The following is a 23,278-nucleotide window of genomic DNA, read 5'->3' as shown; positions in this document are numbered from 1 at the left end:
TTCAAAACACTTTTGAGCTTCATAGTTGTAGCCTTGAATGAAAGATCTGTTTATTTTCAATCTGTTATCAAAACCTAGATACAGTACTGTTTTATAAAAATTTTACTTACACAGGGGATTCAGGTAAATGGCCTCCTTCATCTTCAAGCCATTTAACTGGAGGTCTCACAAGAACACTCCTCACTCAAAAAAAAAAAAAAAGTATATATATACATATATTTTATAGATAGATAGATAGATAGGTTAATGCTTCTTGAAAATCCTTGCAAGACTTAACTGAAATCAAAGTTTCTAACTTTTGATAATGGATAGTATAGTTTAATATGAATCAAAATGAGTATAAGAAAAAAATCCCTTATGTGAAACAAAATCATGCTCTTGGTACAATTTCAGCCCTGCTTTGGAGGTGAATTCAGATACAGTAAAGCTTTAATAAGTTCTCAGTTTTTCTCATCCTATCTATTCAAAGGTCACTGGCATGGTCACTTAAAACAATTAATCCAATTAAAAATTGCAAAGGTTAAATCCCTAATAAATCTCCCCAAACACATTAATATTTTCTTATAATCCTGTAAATAGTATAACCATAAAGACAAAGTAAAAAATTAAAAAGCTATTAAGCACATAAAAATTACAAAAAGTACCCTTAAAAACAGTGTCCTTAAATTACAAAGATTTGACTAGGTTATAGGCTCAAAGTTAAAACTTTATAAATATCTAAGAAATATATATAGCTAAACGTATAATGTTCATTATTCATATTTCTACTTTCGATTGGGAGAGGTGGGGGAACAAGCAAGCTTGGTGTGTGTTAAATGCCACTTACCCAAATATCTCTTCATGCTTTTTTCAAAATCACTTGACACCTCATTTATGAGACTTTGAATGAGTTCTTCTCTTTCTTTCCCTTCCTTTAAAGACTCAGGTATCAGCATTAACATGTGATCCAGCCATTCCTGCTGAATAGGTACTATGGGACTACTCTCTACACATTGTTTCAAATAAATATAGTTGAACTGAGAATGTAATAAGAAAAAATTAAATGTTCTAAATGGTGTAGCATTTCAATGATACATGTGAAATGTAGCATTCCAGAGTAAAAATATCATGAAAAATAACATGTTTTCAGAATAAAAATATTTTATCCAAAAGTACAACCTACAAAGAAACTATTTTACATTTTCATTTATGATGAGTTCTCTCCAAATTAATGTTCTTAGTATACTCTTCACTTTCTCAAGGCAAAACAAACATCCTTAATCTAACTTACTATTCCTTCATTTAACAAATATTCATTAATTCAACAAATATTCAGGTATTGTTCCAAATGCTGAGGATATAGTAATAAACAAAACAGGCAAAGCCCCACTCTCTTGGAGATACTATTCTGGTATAATAGCATCATAATATAATTTCATAAATTCTCCCATAACAATGAGTAGTCTGACAAAAATAGACATGAACAAATGGAAAGACAGTACTTGATCTTGGTAAAGATATTTTAACATCATGAAAATTTAAAGTTGTCCCAAAATCAATTTAATGCAATACCAATAAAAATATCTACACACATTTTTAAGAAACTAGACAAGTAGAGACTAAAGTTCAAGTGGAAAAATAAATAGCCAAGAAATCCCTGAGAAAGAATATTTGTAAGGAAGAACTATTCCTAGGAGACATTAAAACATACTATAAAGTCTCCCTGATGAGAATAGTGTGGTACAGGTACATGAATAGACACACCACTGGGAAAAAAAGAAAAATAGGAAGTCCAGAAATAGCTTCAGTCCATAGGAAAATGTAGCATATGATAAATGTGGCACCCCAAATCACTGAAGCAAAGATAAAGATTTTAGCAAATATTTCTGGGACAACTGGTTAGCCATTTGGGAAAAGATAAATTTAACACATATCTTCCAACATACACAATAATAAATTCCAAATAGATCAGAAATTTAATTAAACTAAATGATAAAACTATACAAGGCCAGAAAAAACCTGATAAAATTCTTCTATAATTAAGCATAGGGAAAGACTTTATAACTATGATTCAAATTCCAGGTACAAAAAATGATTGACAAATTCTGACTTCATAAAATTTAAATGTTTGCATGTTTTAAAAACATCATAATAAAAAAGGTCAAAAGACTACTGACAATCTGGGAGAAAATATTTGCAAAGTATATCTCAAATAAAAGGGAAAGAATGCTTAAAAATTTAGGAGATGGGTGAAACTTGAGGACATTATGCTAAATGAAATAGGCCAATGACAAAAAGATAAACACCTTATGATTCCACTTATATGAGGTATCTACAGTAGTCAAATTAATAAAACAGAAAATAGAATGCCACTTGCCAGGGACTAGGGGGAAAAGGAAATGGAGAGCTGTTTCATGAGTGTAGAGTTTCAGTTTTGCAATATGAGAATATTCTGGAGATTAGTTGCACAATGTGAAAATACTTAACACCACTGAACAGTACACTTTATTTATTTTTTTTAAAAAAATATTTATTTTTGGCTGTGTTGGGTCTTTGTTTCTGTGCGAGGGCTTTCTCTAGTTGCGGCAAGCGGGGTCCACTCTTCATCGCGGTGCGCGGGCCTCTCACTATCGCGGCCTCTCTTGTTGTGGAGCACAGGCTCCAGACGCGCATGCTCAGTACTTGTGGCTCACGGACCTATTTGCTCAGCGGCATGTGGGATCTTCCCAGACCAGGGCTTGAACCCATGTACCCTGCATTAGCAGGCAGATTCTCAACTACTGCGCCACCAGGGAAGCCCCTATTTATTTCTTTTTAATTAATTTATTTATATATTTTTGGCTGCAATGGGTCTTCATTGCTGCGCACAGGCTTTCTCTAGTTGCCGGGGGCTACTCTTCATTGCGGTGTGCAGGCTTCTCATTGCGGTGGCTCCTCTTGTTGCGGAGCACGGGCTCTAGGCATGCAGGCTTCAGTAGTTGTGGCACATGGGCTCAGTAGTTGTGGTGGCACAGGCTTAGTTGCTCCATGGCATGTGGGATCTTCTGGGACCAGGGCTCGAACCTGTGTCCCCTGCATTGCCAGGTGGATTCTTAACCACTGTGCCACCAGGGAAGTCCTGAACAGTACATTTTAAAATAGTTATGATGGTGGGACTTCCCTGGTGGTGCAGAGTAGGTTTCTCACATGTTATGGGTTAGCAATTTTAAAAGTTTATGTGTATTCTAGAATTTAACAAAATAAGTAAATATACTGTGGTTCATAAAAGCTAGGTTTCTGACTGGGAGAGAAGGGAGCAACAAATAAGGAAAGAGGGAAGACTAGAATGAACCCAGTGATATTAAATTGGAATAGGAGGCATAAGTGTAAACTCATGGTTTTTAAGATAGATAGATGATAGAAGGAAAGATGGATGGATAGATAGATAGATAGATAAATTATGTTTCCTCAAGGATGAATAAGAAAGTCCATGTTGGTGAAGCATAAAATATGATACAGAGCGTGGTGAGAGGAGAGGCAGGAGAATAGGTAGGAGTCATATTACAGAAAGCCTTGCATACACATTAAGATTTAATTCTGTATGTTATGGGAAGCCACTGATGGCTATTGTAGTCAAGGGGAAAGAGGAGGACCTGATGTAAGGCTAGGACAAAAGAGGACTGATTGGAGAAATATTCGTAGCATTTGGGGACTAATTGTATGGCAGAGAGAGGGGGAAAAAGAAGTTAAGACTCAGGTGTATTAAGCATGAGTGATTGGGTAAATAGTGATAACCAGAAGAGAGAATAAGGAGGAAGAGACGTCTTATGGAAGAAGCTGATAAGTTCATTTTTTCTGACATGTTGAATTTGAGGTATTTGTGCATCAAAATCTATGGGAGTCATCAAAATATGGAAGGTACTGGAAATCAGAAGAGAATCATCCAGGAAGATTCAAGGAAAGAGAACATTGGGCCACAGTTACACAGGGAAGCGAAACTCATGAAGATGACAGAGAAATAATATTTAGAGAACTAGAAAAATATGTATAAGGGCATTTAAAAGGAAATGAATATTCAGCAGTGTCAAAATTCAGCTGGAATTGTCACTATTTTTTATTTTAGCCATACTAATGGGTATGTAGTGATAACTCATCACAGTTTTAATTTACATTTCCCTAATGGTTAATAAGGTGGAGCATCTTTGATGTGCTTATTTGCCATCCATATATCCTCTTTGGTAAAATGGCTAGTCATGTCTTCTACTCATTTTCTAATTGGATTTTTTGTTTTTATCCTGTTGAGTTTTGAGAGTTCTTAAATATTCTAGATATAAGTCCTTTGTTGGATATGTGATTTGTGAACATTTTCTTGCAGTATGTAGCATGTCTTTTCATCCTTTTAACAGAATCTTTCATCTAGCTATAGTTTTTAATTTTTATGAAATAAAATTTATTGGTTTTTTTATGGATTGTGCTTTTTATTTATTTTTTGGCCGTGCTGCGCAGCATGCAGGATCTTAGTTCCCCGAACATGGATTGAACTCATGCCCACTGCAATGGAAGTGCAGAGTCTTAACCACTGAACAGCCAGGGAAGTCCCAGACTGATTTTTTAAATTGAGGTACAGTTGATTTACAATATATATTAGTTTCAGATGTACAACGTAGTGATTCAAAATTTTTATAGATTATACTCCATTTAAAGTTATAAAATATAGGCTATATTCCCTGTGCTATACCATGTATCATTATAGCTTATTTATTTTATACATAGTAGTTTGTACCTCTTAATCCCCTACCCCTATCTTGCCCCTCCTCCCTTTCCTCTCCCCACTGGTAACCACTAGTTTTTTCTCTGTATGTGTCAGTCTGTTTCTCTTTTGTTATACTCCTTCATTTGTTTTATTTTTTAGATTCCGCATATAAATGATAACATACAGTATTTACCTTTCTCTGTCTGACTCATTTCTCTATGCATAATACTCTCCAGGTTTATCTTTGTTGTTGCAAATGGAAATTTTTCATTCTTTTTTATGGCTGAGTTATTCCCTTACATATATATATATATGTATATAAATTATATATATGTATATAAATTCACATCTTCCTTATCCACATCTTGGCTTTTGTAAATAATGCTGTTGTGAACATTAGGGTACATTTATCTTTTTGATTAGTGTTTTTGTTTTCTTTGGCTATATACCCAGAAATGGAATGGCGGGGTCATATGTAGTTCTATTTTTAGTTTTTAGCGGGACCTCCACACTGTTTCCCATAGTGGCTGCACCAATTTATGTTCCCACCAACAGTGTACAAGGGCTCCCTTCTCTCTACATCCTCACCAACATTAGCTATTTGTGGTCATTTTTTATAAAACATCTTTATTGGAGTATAATTGCTTTACAATGGTGTGTTAGTTTCTGCTTTATAACAAAGGGAATCAGCTATGCATAAACATATATCCCCATATTCCCTCCCTCTTGCATCCCCCTCCCACCCCTCTAGGTGGTCACACAGCACTGAGCTGATCTCCCTGTGCAATGCAGCTGCTTCCCACTAGCTATCTATTTTACATTTGGTAGTGTATATATGCCCATGCCACTCTCTCACTTCGTCCCAGCTTACCCTTCCAACTCCCCATGTCCTCAAGTCCACTCTCTGCATCTGCGTTTTTATTCCTGTCCTGCCCCTAGGCTCTTCAGAACCTTTTTATTTTTTTTCGATTCCATGTATATGTGTTAGCATATGGTATTTGTTTTTCTCTTTCTGACTTACTTCACTCTGTATGACAGACTCTAGGTCCATCCACCCAACTACAAATAACTCAATTTCATTTCTTTTTATGGTTGAGTAATATTTCATTGTATATATGTGCCACATCTTCTTTATCCATTCATCTGTCGATGGACACTTAGGTTGCTTCCATGTCCTGGCTATTGTAAATAGAGCTGCAATGAACACTATGGTACAAGACTCTTTTTGAATTATGGTTTTCTCAGGTTATATGCCCAATAGTGGGATTGCTGGGTCGTATGGTAGTTCTATTTGTAGTTTTTTAAGGAAACTCCATACTGTTCTCCATAGTGGCTGTATCAATTTACATTCCAACCAACAGTGCAAGAGGGTTCCCTTTTCTCCACACGCTCTCCAGCATTTATTGTTTGTAGATTTTTTGATGATGGCCATTCTGACTGGTGTGAGGTGATATCTCATTGTAGTTTTGATTTGCATTTCTCTAATGATTAGTGATGTTGAGCATTCTTTCATGCATTTGTTGGCAATCTGTATATCTTCTTTGGAGAAATGTCTATTTAGGTCTTCTGCCCATTTTTGGATTGGGTTGTTTGTTTTTTTGATATTGAGCTGCTTACAAAATTTGGAGATTAATCCTTTTTCAGTTGCTTCATTTGCAAATATTTTCTCCCATTCTGAGGGTTGTCTTTTCATTTTGTTTATGGTTTCCTTTGCTATGCAAAAGCTGTTAAGTTTCATTAGGTCCCATTTGTTTATTTTTATTTCCATTTCTCTAGGAGGTGGGTCAAAAAGAATCTTGCTGTGATTTATGTCATAGAGTGCTCTGCCTATGTTTTCCTCTAAGAGTTTGATAGTGTCTGGCCTTACATTTAGGTCTTTAATCCATTTGGAGTTTATTTTTGTCTATGGTGTTACAGAGTGTTCTAATTTCATTCTTTTACATGTAGCTGTCCAGTTTTCCCAGCACCAATCATTGAAGAGGCTGTCTTTTCTCCATTGCATATTCTTGCTCCTTTATCAAAAATAAGGTGACCATATGTGTGTGGGTTTATCTCTGGGCTTTCTATCCTGTTCCATTGATCTATATTTCTGTTTTTGTGCCAGTACCATACTGTCTTGATTACCGTAGCTTTGTAGTATCGTCTGAAGGCAGGGAGCCTGATTCCTCCAGCCCTGTTTTTCTTTCTCAACATTGCTTTGGCTACCTGCCCCAGTGATAAGGAGGTTGAAATAGCATATAGTGATGTAGCCAAAAGATTTACCAAATAAAATAGCACTTACGAGAGAGATGTCTTCACATCTTCCCCTGACTAAGAACATGATTTTCCTAACACACTGCTCCTCTTCCTATAGAGTAGAAACTTTTTTTTGCACAAACATGCAGTTATTCCAGATTACTATAAAGGATAGACAAGGTATAGTAGCTATCATTAAATATATACTCTTAAGCAGTGTCATTTTAAAATTGTTTTACCCTGCTTACCTCCCCTACCCTGTATCCTCCTCTCCTCTAATCTGGACACACTCCATAAAAAATTTTCACTTTAAAGGTAGTTTGCCGGGCTTCCCTGGTGGCGCAGTGGTTGAGAGTCCGCCTGCTGATGCAGGGGACGCGGGTTCGTGCCCCGGACCGGGAGGATCCCACATGCCGCGGAGCGGCTGGGCCCGTGAGCCATGGCCGCTGGGCCTGCGCGTCCGGAGCCTGTGCCCCGCAACGGGAGAGGCCACAACAGTGAGAGGCCCGCATACCGCAAAAAAAAAAAAAAAAAAAAAGGTAGTTTGCCATCTCTCTAGAGACCTCACCACTGTTTCCATTCACTGTTTATAGATGGCAGAACTATTGAGGTGCACTGTTTAACTGTTAAAATAGTAACCACAACCTCATCAGGCCCAAAATGGAGCACAATGCACAGTACAAGGAATATTTATGTATTTTTGGAATTTTATAATATTTAGTAAGAGTATATGAAAGTATTGCTACTGTATCAAAATATATTGTTTCAATTTAATCTATCCTGGATATGTACTAAAGGATGTTACCACAAGAGAACAGAGCCTTCTACAGAAAGTCTCTACAGATTTTGCTATTTTACTTTGTATGTGGATTTTTACTTTTGCCTAAACGCATTTATACTTCATATCAATTATAACATCTGACACTATGTAGAAGCTAAAAATTTAGAGGGAGGAACATTATTTTCAAGATCTTCTTCAAGCCTGTTATGCATATTAAGAGAAACCAATCGGCACCTGATACTCACTGTCTAAATATGTTACTAGTAATATGTATTTTGCCCAGTTCCATTCATTTGGAACATAACTGTTTTCTTCTTTTATTTTAAAAATGCTCCTTTTTAAGGTAAGCATCAGCCTTGTTGTTTGTAGATCTTTTGAGCAACACTACGTAAAATTATATTTAGTTGATTTAGCTATAGCAGTACAATGATAAGTAATATAAAAATTAACCTAAGGGGGAAAAAAAAAGATTGCTTTGGCTATTTGGGCCTCTTTTGTGTTTCCATACAAATTGTGACATTTTTTGTTCTAGTTGTGTGAAAAATGCCAGTGGTAGTTTGATAGGGATTGCACTGAATCTAGATTGCTTTGGGTAGTATAGTCATTTTCACATGTTGATTCTTCCAATCCAAGAACATGGTATATCTCTCCATCTGTTTGTATCATCTTTAATATCTTTCATCAGTGTCTTATACTTTTCTGCATACAGGTCTTTTGTCTCCCTAGGTAGGTTTATTCCTAGGTATTTTATTCTTTTTGTTGCAATGGTAAAAGGGAGTGTTTCCTTAATTTCTCTTTCAGATTTTTCATCATTAGTGTATAGGAATGCAAGAGATTTCTGTGCATTAATTTGGTATCCAGCTACTTTACCAAATTCATTCATTAGCTCTAATAATTTTCTGGTAGCATCTTTAGGATTCTCTATGTATACTATCAGGTCATCTGCAAACAGTGACAGCTTTACTTCTTCTTTGCCAGTTTGGATTCCTTTTATTTCTTCTTCATCTCGGATTGCTGTGGCTAAAACTTCCAAAACTATGTTGAAGAATAGTGGTTAGAGTGGACAACCTTGTCTTGTTCCTGATCTCTGAGGAAATAGTTTCAGATTTTCACCATTAAGAAAGATGTTGGCTGTGGGTTTGTCATATATGGCCTTTATTATGTTGAGGAAAGTTCTTCCCTCTATGCCTGCGCTCTGGGGGGTTTTTATGATAAATGGTGTTGAATTTTGTCAAAAGCTTTTTCTGCATATATTGAGATTATCATATGGTTTTTCTCCTTCAGTTTGTTAATATGGTGTATCACATTGATTGATTTGCGTATACTTAAAAATCTTTGCATTCCTGGGATAAACCCCACTTGATTGTGGTGAATGATCGATCCTTTGAATGTGCTGTTGGATTCTGTTTGCTAGTATTTGGTTGAGAATTTTTGCATCTATGTTCATCAGTGATATTGGCCTGTAGTCTTCTTTCTTTGTGACATCCTTCTCTGGTTTTGGTAACAGGGTGATGGTGGCCTCATAGAATGAGTTTGGGAGTGTTCCTCCCTCTGCTATATTTTGGAAGAGTTTGAGAAGGATAGGTGTTAGCTCTTCTCTAAATGTTTCATAGAATTCGCCTGTGAAGCCATTTGGTCCTGGGCTTTTGTTTGTTGGGAGATTTTTAATCACAGTCAGTGCTTCTGATTGGTCTGTTTATGTTTTCTATTTCTTCCTGGTTCAGTCTCGGAAGGTTGTGCTTTTCTAAGAATTTGTCCATTTCTTCCAGGTTGTCCATTTTATTGGCATATAGTTGCTTGTAGTAACCACTCATGATCCTTTGTGTTTCTGCAGTGTCAGTTGTTACTTCTCCTTTTTCATTTCTAACTCCATTAATCTGAGTCCTCTCCCTTTTTTTCTTGATGAGTCTGGCTAATGGTTTATCAATTTTGTTTATCTTCTCAAAGAACCAGCTGTTAGTTGTATTGATCTTTGCTGTTATTTCCTTCATTTCTTTTTCATTTATTTCTGATCTGATCTTTATGATTTCTTTCCTTCTGCTAAGTTTGGGTTATTTTTCTTCTTCTTTCTCTAATTGCTTTAGGTGCAAGGGTGGGTTGTTTATTAGAGATGTTTCTTGTTCCTTGAGGTAGGATTGTATTGCTATAAACTTCCCTCTTAGAACTGCTTTTGCTGCATCCCATAGGTTTTGGTCATTGTGTTTTCATTGTCATTTGTTTCTAGCTACTTTTTGATTTCCTCTTTGATTTCTTCAGTGATCTCTTGCTTATTTAGTTGTGTACTGTTTAGCCTCCATGTGTTTGTATTTTTTACAGATTTTTTCCTGTAATTAATATCTAGTATCATAGTGTTGTGGTTGGAAGATACTTGATACGATTTCAATTTTCTTAAATTTACCAAGGCTTGATTTGTGACCCAAGATGTGCTCTATCCTGGAGATTGTGCCATGAGCACTTGAGAAGAAAGTGTATTCTGTTCTTTTTGGACGGAATGTCCAATAAATATCAATTAAGCCCATCTTGTTTAATGTATCATTTAAAGCTTGTGTTTCCTTACTTATTTTCATTTTGGTTGATCTTTCCATTGGTGAAAGTGGGCTGTTAAAGTCCCCTACTATGATTGTGTTACTGTCAATTTCCCTTTTTATGGCTGTAAGCATTTGCCTTATGTATTGAGGTGCTCCTATGTTGGGTGCATAAATATTTACAATTGCTATATCTTCTTCTTGGATTGACCCCTTGATCATTATGTAGTGTCCTTCTTTGTGTCTTGAAATAGTCTTTATTTTAAGTCTCTTTAGTCTGATATGAGAATTGCTACCCCAGCTTTCTTTTGATTTCCATTTGCATGGAATTTCTTTTTCCATCCTCTCACTTTCAGTCTGTATGTGTTCCTAGGTCTGAAGTGTGTCTCTTGTAGATAGCATATATATGGGTCTTGTTTTTGTATCCATTCAGCCAGTCTATGTATTTTGGTTGGAGCATTTAATCCATTTACATTTAAGGTAGTTACCAATATGTATGCTCCTATTACCATTTTCTTAATTGTTTTGGGTTTGTTATTGTAGGTCTTTTCCTTCTCTTTTGTTTCCTGCCTAGATACGTTCCTTTAGAATTTGTTGTAAAGCTGGTTTGGTGGTGCTGAATTCTTTTAGCCTTTGCTTGTCTGTAAAGGTTTTAATTTCTCTGTAGAATCCGAATGAGATCCTTGCTGGGTAGAGTAATCTTGGTTGTAAGTTTTTCCCTTTCATCACTTTAAATATGTCCTGCCACTCCCTTCTGGCTTGCAAAGTTTCTGCTAAAAGATCAGCTGTTAACCTTATGGGGATTCCCTTGTATGTTACTTGTTGTTTTTCCTTTGCTGCTTTTAATATTTTTTCTTTGTATTTAATTTTTGATAGTTTGATTAATATCTGTCTTGGTGTGTTTCTCCTTGGATTTATCCTGTATGGGACTCTCTGTGCTTCCTGGACTTGACTGTTTCCTTTCCCATATTAGGGAAGTTTTCAACTATAATCTCTTCAAATATTTTCTCAGTCCCTTTCTTTGTCTCTTCTTCTTCTGGGACCCCTATGATTTGAATGTTGGTGGGTTTAATGTTTTCCCAGAGGTCTCTGAGTCTCTCCTCAATTCTCTTCATTCTTTTTCTTTATTCTGCTCTACAGTAGTTATTTCCACTATTTTATCTTCCAGGTCACTTATCCATTCTTCTGCCTCAATTATTCTGCTATTGATTCCTTCTAGAGAATTTTTAATTTCATTTATTGTGTTGTTCATCATTGTTGGTTTGCTCTTTAGTTCTTCTAGGTCCTTGTTAAACATTTCTTGTATTTTCTCCATTCTATTTCCAAGATTTTGGATCATTTTTGCTATCATTACTCTGAATTCTTTTTCAGGTAGACTGCCTATTTCCTCTTCATTTCTTTGGTCTGGCGGGTTTTTACCTTGCTCCTTCATCTGCTGTGTGTTTCTCTCTCTTCTCATTTTGCTTAACTTATTGTGTTTGGGGTCTCCTTTTCACAGGCTGCAGGTTCATAGTTTCTGTTGTTTTTTGTGTCTGCCCCCAGTGGGTAAGCTTGGTTCAGTGGGTTGTGTAGGCTTCCTGGTGGAGGGGACTGGTATCTGTGTTCTGGTGGACGAGTCTGGATCTTGTCTTTGTGGTGGGCAGGGCCGAGTCCAGTGGTGTGTTTTGGGGTGTCTGTGGCATTATTATGATTTTAGGCAGCCACTCTGCTAATGGGTGGTGTTGTGTTTCTGTCCTGCTAGTTGTTTGGCATAGTATGTCCAGCACTGTAGCTTGCTGGTCATTGAGTGGACCTGGGTCTTAGCATTTAGATGGAGATCACTGGGAGAGCTTTCACCATTTGATATTACATGGAGCTGGGAGGTCTCTGGTGGACCAATGTCCTGAGCTCAGCTCTCCCACCTCAGAGGCACAGGCCTGACACCCAGCCAGAGCACCAAGACCCTGTCAGCCACATGGCAACAACAACTCTGTCAATATGTCTTCATCAACCATATGAGCAACGCCAATGTGGGACCCAGTACCATTCACTCGGTGGAAGAATTCCGGGTTCAGGCAGGGGACAGGCACAGTGCAGGTGATATCTGGATATTGCTTGACACTTTACAGACTGTTCTCAATGGATTTCCCTTCTTTGATGAGCTTCAAAGCTTCCAAGATATTGGGAGCTGGGAAGTGAAAGGCAGAGGGAGGGAGCATGGGGCAGGAAGAGCCCCTGGGCGTTTGCCCATGGGAGTGGCTGCCTCTGTGGTCTTTTTGATGGTAGTCATTTTGACAGGTGTGAGGTGATATCTCATTGTGGTTTTTGATTTCATTTCTCTGATGAATGAATGATAAATGAATGTTGAGCATCTTTTCATGTGCTTGTTAGCCATCTGTATGTCTTCTTTAGAAAAATGTCTATTCAGGTCTTCTGCCCATTTTTTAATTGGGTTATTTGTTTTTTTGACATTCAGTTAGTTGTATGAGCTGTTTATATACCTTGGATACTAACTCTTTATCAGTCATATGATTTGCAAATATTTTCTCCCATTCAGTAGGTTCTCTTTTCATTTTGTTGATGGTTCTGCTGTGCAAAAGCTTTCAAGTTTAATTAGGTCCCATTCATTTATTTTTGCTTTTGTTTTCTTTGCCTTAGGAGACCAATCCAAAAAAATATTGCTACAATTTATGTCAAAAAGTATCCTGCCGGGGCTTCCCTGGTGGCGCAGTGGTTGAGAGTCCGCCTGCCGATGCGGGGGACACGGGTTCGTGCCCCGGTCCGGGAAGATCCCACATGCTGCGGAGCGGCTGGGCCCGTGAGCCATGGCCGCTGAGCCTGTGCGTCCGGAGCCTGTGCTCCGCAAAAAAAAAAAAAAAAAAAGTATCCTGCCTATGTTACCTTCTAGGAGTTTTATGGTTTCCAATCTTACATTTAGGTCCTTAATATGGATTGTGCTTTTGATGTCACGTCTAAGAATTCTTGGTCAAGTCCTAGATTTTCTTCTAAAAGTTTTTAAATAGTTTTGTTTTACATTTAAATCTATGATCAATTTTTAGTTAATTTTTGTACAAGAGGCAAAGTTTAGGCTGAGGTTTGGGGTTTTTGTTGTTTATTTCTTTTGTTATTTTATGGTTGTCCTATTGCTCTACCCCATTTGTTGAAAAGATTATCCTTTTTCCATTGAACTGATTTTTGCACCTTTGTCAAAAATCAGTTGGCTGTAGCTGAGTGTGTCTATTTCTGAGTCATCTATTCTGTTCTACTGATACATGTGTTCAATTATTTAAAAGTAAAACGTTTTTAAAAGTCAGCTGAAGGTCTAGTGAGAGAAATATTGAAAAAATATCCTTTGGGTTTGGCAACTAGTGGTCATTGGTGACATTTATGATGAAGTGGTGGAGTTCCTAGAAGCCAGATTGCCAAGGCAGTGGGTTTAAGAGTGAATTACTGTTTCATACCCAGCTACCTATTTTAGATTGTAAGACACTAAAGGCAAAAACTATGGAGGAAGGATGAGGATGCTAAACACATACACACAAAAATATCTTGCAGTTCACCCAGCCTCACATTAAATATTTATAAATGTTTTGGGGTTGTTTTATATCAGTTCTTACATCTAGGAAAGAGGCAAATCCACAGCCCAAGTCTCCGGAAAAGTTCGGAGGCAGAGGGAGGAGGAGGAGGAGTATTTTAAAAAGACAAAAACCTTGGATTAGCTAAAATGAGATTCTTCCAAAGATCCTCAGTCAGTAGGAAGGTATCCTTAGCCCTCTATCCCAAGAGGGAACTTCAAGGGTTCTGGAAAGCCTGTACCCCCATCTGGTAACATGCTGCATAAATTCTTCTTTTGTGTAACCAGCTCCATAACTTTCCATATCCTTTGCTGTTAAGGAAATTTTACATGTTTTCATCTTCCCAACAATCACATCACAGTCCCATGTTGTCACCCATGCAGTCAGTGTATTTTTTTTAATCTCTATCATCTAGCATGTGGATGGCACACAATGGATTCAAAATAAGCAGTCATCATTATATCAACATCAAGACAATGAAAAGGGAGATGTATTTTCCTTTATAACTACCACTTTGGATATTTTTTCAGTTCTTTGGAATAACAACAAAAATATTTACAATTAATCCTCAAATAATGAATAGCAACAAAAATGTAACTCTTAAAACCTGTATAGGGGCTTCCTTGGTGGCGCAGTGGTTGAGAGTCCATCTGCCAATGCAGGGGACATGGGTTCGTGCCCCGGTCTGGGAAGATCCTACATGCCACGGAGTGGCTGGGCCCATGAGCCATGGCTGCTGAGCCTGAGCATCCAGAGCCTGTGCTCCGCAACGGGAGAGGCCACGACAGTGAGAGGCCCGCATACCCCCCCAAAAAAACAAAAAAAATGAAAACAAAAACAAAAAACCTGTACTGTCGGGCCTTCCCTGGTGGCGCAGTGGTTAAGAATCCACCTGCCAATGCAGGGGACATGGGTTTGAGCCCTGATCCAGGAAGATCCTACATGCCGTGGAGCAACTAAGCCCATGTGCCACAACTACTGAGCCTGCGCTCTAGAGCCCATGAGCCACAACTACAGAGCCCGCGTGCCACAACTACTGAAGCCTGTGTGCCTAGAGTCCATGTTCTGCAACAAGACAAGCCACCGCAATAAGAAGCCACGCACTGCAACGAAGAGTAGCCCCTGCTCTCTGCAACTAGATAAAGCCTGTGTGCAGCAATGAAGACCCAATGCAGCCAAAAATAAATAAATAAAACCTGTATTGTCATCATGGCATGCTTGTACCTTTGGCAGAGAAAATAATCTGTTTCTAAATTTCTTTCTTCTCTAGGATGGAATTTAGCAGGTGGTCTTAGAAGGAGCTACTCTGTAACAATTTGTTTGAACATTTTCAAAGCAAGAAATATAAAAAATTGAACTCACTCCTTTCTTTTTAATTTCACTGGTCATCTGTCAAAAGCAAACAAACAAGACATAATTAAATCAAGAAGAAAGTTTTTAATGTAATTTAAAATTTTTTAAATAAAAAATATAAATAGTTTTAAATATATGTATTATTCTTTTAAAAATACTAGTTATATTGAGACTGATTTAAAATAAGAGTTAGAATAGTATAAAGATACACTTTTTAAAGAGAAAATATAAACCTACAGTTGGAGGATAATCTGGCTCTGGTGATGAAGGTGTTCTTTTATCCAATGTTCTGGCTAAATTTCGTTTGGCTCCTTCAATTCTGAAATTTATAGTTAGAACAATGTATGACTTTCTTGAATATAACATTAAGATATATTATTAAAACATAACACTTTGAACATTTTTTCAACTATACTTGAAGAAGAGATATTCAAGACTTCTTTATCTTACTGAATTTTCTGTAAGAAATAAATCTCAATTGCCATTATCAATGACTCCTAATATTCAAATTATTCATGTGTAATATAAAAGGAGACTAAAAATAATAATCAATAATGTTCAATTATAACATGACAATTTTTAAGTTAATACTGATGCATGTGGGCCCTTATGTATGTGTCATCTCTGTTCAAATGCCACACTGTCAGAGAAGACTACCCTTACCCCTTATATTAAGTAGCACTTCCTTCACTATCCATCGCTTTTATCCTCACTTACCTTGCTTCATAGTACTTACCACCATTTGACATACTATATGTTGTAGACCGTTTTATTCATTGCCTTATCCCAATGCTCAGAATAGTACCTGCTACATAGTAGGTGCTCAATAAAAAGTTGTGAATGTAGGAATTTATCATCCATAAAATATAATTTCTTCTTTAAATAAAATTATCATCATATAATCTGTTCATCTGTTACCAAATACTTACTGAATGTTTATATTCTGCAAGATACACTACTAGGTTTTTTTTTTGGAAAGTACCTTTTCTTTTTTTTTAATTTAATTATTTTTATTTATTTGTGGCTGCGTTGAGTCTTCGTTGCTGCTCATGGGTGCTACTCTTCATTGCGGTGCACGGGCTTCTCATTGTAGTGGCTTCTTTCGTTGCGAAGCATGGGCTCTATGCATGCAGGCTTCAGTAGTTGTGACACGCAGGCTCAGTAGTTGTGGCCCGTGGGCTCTAGAGCGCAGGCTCAGTAGTTGTGGCACACGGGCTTAGCTGCTCCGTGGCATGTGGGATCTTCCCGGACCAGGGATGGAACCCATGTCCCCTGCAGTGGCAGGCGGATTCTTAACCACTGTGCCACCAGGGAAGTCCCTACTAGGTTTTATTAAAACAGAGCAGCAACAAGTTTCAAGGAATTTATAAACTGAAAGTGTAGGAAGATAAGATCAGAGCACCATATAAAAAGTATGGGAGGGCTTCTCTGGTGGCACAGTGGTTGAGAGTCCGCCTGCCGATGCAGGGGACACGGGTTCATGCCCCGGTTCAGGAAGATCCCACATACCATGGAGCAGCTGGGCCCATGAGCCATGGCCGCTGAGCCTGTGCATCCGGAGCCTGTGCTCTGCAATGGGAGAGGCCACAACAGTGAGAGGCCCGTGTACCACAAAAAGGAAAAAAAAAAAGTATGGGACCCTGATGGTTCAGAGGAGGGACAAGTTCACTTCCACCTGAAGGTATATTTGAAGGTTATGTGAACAAGTTAGCATTTGCAATAAGCTTGAAATGAAGAAGAGGATCTCAGTTGGAGATGTGGCTTTCCTGGGCAGATGGATCTGAAAAGATAAAGACCCTAAGAAACAGGAAGACAAGGGAACAACCAAAGGCAAAAATTGAAAATAAGGAGTTGTCCAATCTGCTCAGAAGTTATGGAACCAGATGGAGATAAGTTTGGAGAAGTGGACTGGAATATCTAGGTAAGGGTCTCAAATAGCAAGCTTTTTTATTAGTAGACAATGGGGAGTCACTAAGAGTTTTTAGGCATGAGAACATTTTTAGAAAGACAAATCTACCAGTTTGTAAAGGCTAAATACACTAGAAGAGATGGCCAAAGCAGAAAGTATACAAGGGAAAGAAAAGAGACTTAAGAAAGAAGATTGAAGGATGCCAAGTGTGACAGGAATGAGGAAGAACAACTGAAGGAGGCAAAGGAGACATGGTCAGAGGCAAAAGGAGAACTAAAAGGAATTTGAAGGGAAGGATGGCCACCAGCACCATAAAAGCATAAACTAGTAAATGCCATAAAGAAAAAGATCATGTCTGTTTTGCTCACCGATCTATCCATAGCACTTAGATAGTGTCCATCAAGGTCAGTAAATATCCGTAGAATGAATGATCAGAGTAGTGGATGTGGAAAAGATTCTGCATATCTAGTTCAGTACTTTCTTTAATGCATGAATACTCTCAAAAATTTCAAGTTGTACCCCAGGATGGGTGAGGGGAGATGACATTCATCACTTTCTGAGGTAGCTCAATTTATTGTCAGCTAGCTCATATTCTTCGAAATAAATTTCTTGAGTTGTATCCTTTTAAATTATATTCTCTGAAGCTATATAAAAAAGTCATATTCCTCTTCTTTGTTACCCTTCCAAAACTTAGTAATACCTATCCAGTTCCTTTGACCATTCCTGTCAATAAAAGTTACCATTTATAGTGAGTTTCTGACGTTCTAGGCATTGGCTTAAGATCTTTATATGCATGGATCTCATTTAACTCTCACAGAAATCATAAGAGGTAACCATTATTATAATATTATCCCCATATTACAGATAGGAAGATGAGGATAAGCAAAGTTACTTGACTTGCCAAATTCACATTAATAAGTTGTAGAGATGGGATATGAACTCAGGCCTGTCTAAACTCCTCCCCATTAAGCAAATCAGTTCCCTTCAAATTAGGTAGTTTCAAAATTCCTCACTCTCATTGGTAGCTATAATGGTTTAGCAACATCCCTCTTATAGTGTGACCCCAGAATTGGAGATGTTGCTTGACCAATGGAGGGTGAAAATTTTCTCTCCCACATTCTAGACATTCTTCATTTATTAAAAGAGACTAAGACTGAATTACCTTTTATGAGTAACCTCATTTCCCTGTTGTGCCTTACTGAGCCTGACTAAATCAAAATTAAAACACGATGACACAAAACCTATGGGATTCAGCAAAAGCTGTTTTAAGAGGGAAGTTTATAGCAATACAATCTCACTGCAGGAAACAAGAAAAATCTCAAATAAACAATCTAACCCTACACTTAAAACAACTAGAGAAAGAAGAACAAAGAAAACCCAAAGTCAGTAGAAGGAAAGAAACCATAAATATCACAACAGAAATAAATGAAATAGAAATGAAGAAAACAATAGCAAAGATCAATAAAACTAAAAGCTAGTTCTTTGAGAAGATAAATAAAATTGATAAACCCTTAGCCAGGCTCATCAAGAAAAAAAGGTACAGGATGCAAATCAATAAAATTGGAAATGAAAAAGGAGAAATCACAACTGACACTGCAGAAATACAAAGGATTATAAGACACTACTACAAAAAACTATATGTCAATAAAATGGACAACCATGAAGAAATGGACAAACTCTTGGAAAGGTACAATTTTCCAAGACTGACCAGGAAAAATTAGAAAATATAAACAGACATATCACAAGTAATGAAATTGAAACCATAATTTAAAATATTCCAACAAACAAAAGTCCAGGACCAGATGGCTTCACAGGCGAATTCTATCAAACATTTAGAGAAGAGCTAATACAGATCCTTCTCAATCTCTTCTAAAAAATTGCAGCAGGAGAAACACTCCCAAATTCGTTCTACAAAGCCACCATCACCCAGAAAAAGATATCAAAAAAAAAGAAGATTAAAGACCAATATCACTGATGAACATAGATGTAAAAATCCTGAACAAATTACTAGCAAACAGAATCCAACAACACATTAAATGGATCATACACCATGATCAAGTGGGATTTATCCCAGGGATGCAAGGATTTTTCAATATACGCAAATAAGTCAATGTGATACACCACATTAACAAATTAAGGAATAAAAACCATATGATCATCTCAATAGATGCAGAAAAAGCTTTCAACAAAATTCAACACCCATTTATGATAAAAATTCTCCAGAAAATGGGCATGGGGGAACCTACATCAACATAATAAAGGCCATATATGACAAACTCACAGAGAGCATCATTCTCAATGGTGAAAAACTGAAAGCATTTCCTCTAAGATCAGGAACAAGACAAGGATGTCCACTATCGCCACTCTATTCAACATAGCTTTGGAAGTCCTAGCCACAGCAATCAGAGAAGAAAAGGAAACAAAGGGAATCCAAATTGGAAAAGAAGAAGTAAAACTGTCACTGTTTGCTGATGAAGTGATACTATACATAGATAATCCTAAAGATGCCACCAGAAAACTACTAAAACTAATAAATGAATTTGGTAAGGCTGCAGGATACAAAATTAAGTCACAGAAATCTCTGGCATTCCTATACACCAACAACGAAAAATCAGTAAGAGAAAATAAAGAAACACTCCCATTTACTACTGCAACAAAAGAATAAAATGCCTAAGAGTAAACCTGCCTAAGGTGGCAAAAGACTTGTACTCAGAAAACTATAAAACACTGATGAAAGAAAACAAAGATGACATAAACAGACGGAGAATATATCATGTTCTTGGATTGGAAGAATCAATATTGTGAAAATGACTATGCAAAGCAATCTACAGATTCAATGCAATCCCTATCAAACTACCAATGGCATTCTTCACAGAAGTAGAACAAAAAAATTTACATTTTGTATGCAAACACAAAATACCCCGAATAGCCAAAGCAATCTTGAGAAAGAAAAACAGAGTTGGAGGAATCAGGCTCCCTGACTTCAAACTATACCAAAAAGCTACAGTAATTAAGACAGTATGGTACTGGCACAAAACAGAAATATAGGTCAATGGTACAAGATAGAATGCCCAAAGATAAACCCATGCACGTATGGGCACCTAATTTATGACACAAGAGGCAAGAACATACAATGGAGAAAAGACAGCCTCCTCAATAGGTGGTGCTCGGAAAACTGGACAGCTACATGTAAAAGAATGAAATTAGAACACTCCCTAACACCATATACAAAAATAAACTCCAAATGGATTAAAGACTTAATAAGACCAGACACTATGAAACTCTTAGAGGAAAATATAGGAAAAACACTCTTTGACATAAACTACAGCAAGATCTTTTTTGACCCACCTTCTAGAGTAACAGAAATTAAAAAGAAAAAATAAACAAATGGGACTTAAAAGCTTTTGCACAGCAAAGGAAACCATCAACAAGACCAAAAGACAACCCTCAAAATGGGAGAAAATATTCAAGAGACAAAGGATTAAACTCCAAAATATACAAACAGCACATGGAGCTCAATATCAAAAAAACAAACAAGTCAATTGAAAAATGGGTGGAAGACCTAAATAGACATTTCACCAAGGAAGACATACAGATGGCCAAGAAGCACATGAAAAGATGTTCAACATCACTAATTATCACAGAAATGCAAATCAAAACTACAATGAGGTTTTTTTTTGTTTTTTACATCTGTACCTTTATCTTTTTTTAACATCTTTATTGGACTATAATTGCTTTACAATGGCGTGTTAGTTTCTGCCTTAAAACAAAGTGAATCTGTTATACATATACATATGTCCCCATATCTCTTCCCTCTTGCGTCTCCCTCCTTCCCACTCTCCCTTTCCCACCCCTCTAGGTGGTCACAAAGCACCGAGCTGATCTTGCTGGGCTACACAGCTACTTCCCACTAGCTATCTATTTTACATTTGGTAGTGTATATATGTCCATGCCACTCTCTCACTTTGTCCCATCTTACCCTTCCCCCTCCCCATATCCTCAAGTCCATTCTCTAGTAGGTCTGCATCTTTATTCCCATCTTGCCCCTAGGTTCTTCATGACCTTTTTTTTCTTGTTTAGATTCCACATATATGTGTTAGCATATGGCATTTGTTTTTCTCTTTCTGACTTACTTCACTCTGTATGACAGACTCTAGGTCCATCCACCTCACTACAAATAACTCAATTTTATTTCTTTTTATGGCTGAGTAATATTTCATTGTATATATGTGCCACATCTTCTTTATCAATTCATCTGTTGATGGACACTTAGGTTGCTTCCATGTCGATAGTTATTGTAAACAGAGCTGCAATGAACATTGTGGTACATGACTCATTTTGAATTATGGTTATCTCAGGGTATATGCCCAGTAGTGGGATTGCTGGGTCATATTGCTGGTGGTGCTACTGTTAGATTTTTAATGAACCTCCATACTGTTCTCCATAGTGGCTGTATCAATTTACATTCCCACCAACAGTGCAAGAGGGTTCCTTTTTTTCCACACAATCCACAGCATTTATTGTTTGTAGATCTTTTTTTTTTTTTTGTGGTACACGGGCCTCTCACTGTTGTGGCCTCTCCTGTTGCGGAGCACAGGCTCCGGACGTGCAGGCTCAGCGGCCATGGCTCAGGGGCCCAGCTGCTCCGCGGCATGTGGGATCTTCCCAGACCGGGGCATGAACCCATGTCCCCTGCATCAGCAGGCTGACTCTCAACCACTGCACCACCAGGGAAGCCCTGTTTGTAGATCTTTTGATGATGGCCATTCTGAACGAAGTGAGATGATATCTCATTGTACTTTTGATTTGCATTTCTCTAATGATTAATGATGTTGAGCATTCTTTCATGTGTTTGTTGGCAATCTGTATATCTTCTTTGGAGAAATGTCTATTTAGGTCTTCTGCCCATTTTTGGATTGGATTGTTTGTTTTTTTTGATATTGAGCTACATGAGCTCCTTTTAAATTTTGGAGATTAATCCTTTGTCAGTTACTTCATTTGCAAATATTTTCTCCCATTCTGAGAGTTGTCTTTTGGACTTGTTTATGGTTTCCTTTGCTGTGCAAAAGCTTTGAAGTTTCATTAGGTCCCATTTGTTTATTTTTGTTTTTATTTCCATTTCTCTAGGAGGTGGGTCAAAAAGGATCTTTCTGTGATTTATGTCATAGAGTGTTCTCCCTATGTTTTCCTCTAACAGTTTGACACTGTCTGGCCTTACATTTAGGTCTTTAATCCATTTGGAGTTTATTTCTGTTTATGGTGTTATGGAGTGTTCTAATTTCATTCTTTTGTATGCAGCTGTCCAGTTTTCCCAGCACGACTTATTGAAGAGGCTGTCTTTTAACCCCTGTATATTCTTGCTTCCTTTATCAAATATAAGGTGACCATATGAGCGTGGGTTTATCTCTGGGCTTTCTATCCTGTTCCATTGACCTATATTTCTGTTTTTGTGCCAGCACCATACTGTCTTGATTACTGTAGCTTTGTAGTATATAGTCTGAAGTCAGGGAGCCTGATTCCTCTAGCTCCATTTTTCTGTCTCAAGATTGCTTTGGCTATTCAGGGTCTTTTGTGTTTCCATACAAATTGTGAAGTTTTTTGTTCTAGTTCTGTGAAAATTGCCAGTGGTAGTTTGATAGAGATTGTATTGAATCCGCAGATTGCTTTGGGTAGTAGGGTCATTTTCACAATGTTGATTCTTCCAATCCAAGAACATGGTATATCTCTCCATCTATTTGTATCATTTTTAATTTCTTTCATCAGTGTCTTATAGTTTTCTTCACACAGGTCATTTGTCGCCTTAGGTAGGTTTATTCCTAGATATTTTATTCTTTTTGTTGCAATGGCAAATGGAAGTGTTTTCTTAATTGCACTTTCAGATTTTTCATCATTAGTGTATAGGAATGCAAGAGATTTCTGTGCATTAATTTTGTATCCTGCAACTTTACCAAATTCATTGATTAGCTCTAGTAGTTTTCTGGTGGCATCTTTAGGATTCTCTATGTATAGTATCATGTCATCTGCAAACAGTGACAGTTTTACTTCTTTTTTTTCAATTTGTATTCCTTTTATTTCTTTTTCTTCTCTGATTACCGTGGCTAGGACTTCCAAAGCTATGTTGAATAACAGCAGTGAGAGTGGACATCCCTATCTTGTTCCTGATCTTAGAGGAAATGCTTTCAGTTTTTCACCATTGAGAACGATGTTGGC

At 37.3% G+C, this 23,278-nt stretch overlaps 1 protein-coding gene across 1 annotated transcript in view; it reads right to left on the bottom strand.

Moving 5' to 3' along the window:
* The window catches only part of DNAH12 (dynein axonemal heavy chain 12), a 235,342-nt gene that overhangs the window by 185,809 nt on the left and 26,255 nt on the right, over positions 1-23,278 (bottom strand). The window contains exons 4-7 of the mRNA XM_032647909.1: positions 15,397-15,478; positions 15,169-15,195; positions 827-1,016; positions 111-183 (exon numbers count right to left, since the gene is read on the bottom strand). Coding sequence (XP_032503800.1) covers positions 111-183; positions 827-1,016; positions 15,169-15,195; positions 15,397-15,478 — 372 coding nt within the window. The remainder of the gene's footprint in view (positions 1-110; positions 184-826; positions 1,017-15,168; positions 15,196-15,396; positions 15,479-23,278) is intronic.

Source organism: Phocoena sinus, chromosome 11 (genome assembly GCF_008692025.1).
Source record: "Phocoena sinus isolate mPhoSin1 chromosome 11, mPhoSin1.pri, whole genome shotgun sequence".
In the NCBI taxonomy this organism is placed as follows: Eukaryota; Metazoa; Chordata; class Mammalia; order Artiodactyla; family Phocoenidae; genus Phocoena; species Phocoena sinus.
This window is presented reverse-complemented; position numbering and strand designations above follow the sequence as displayed.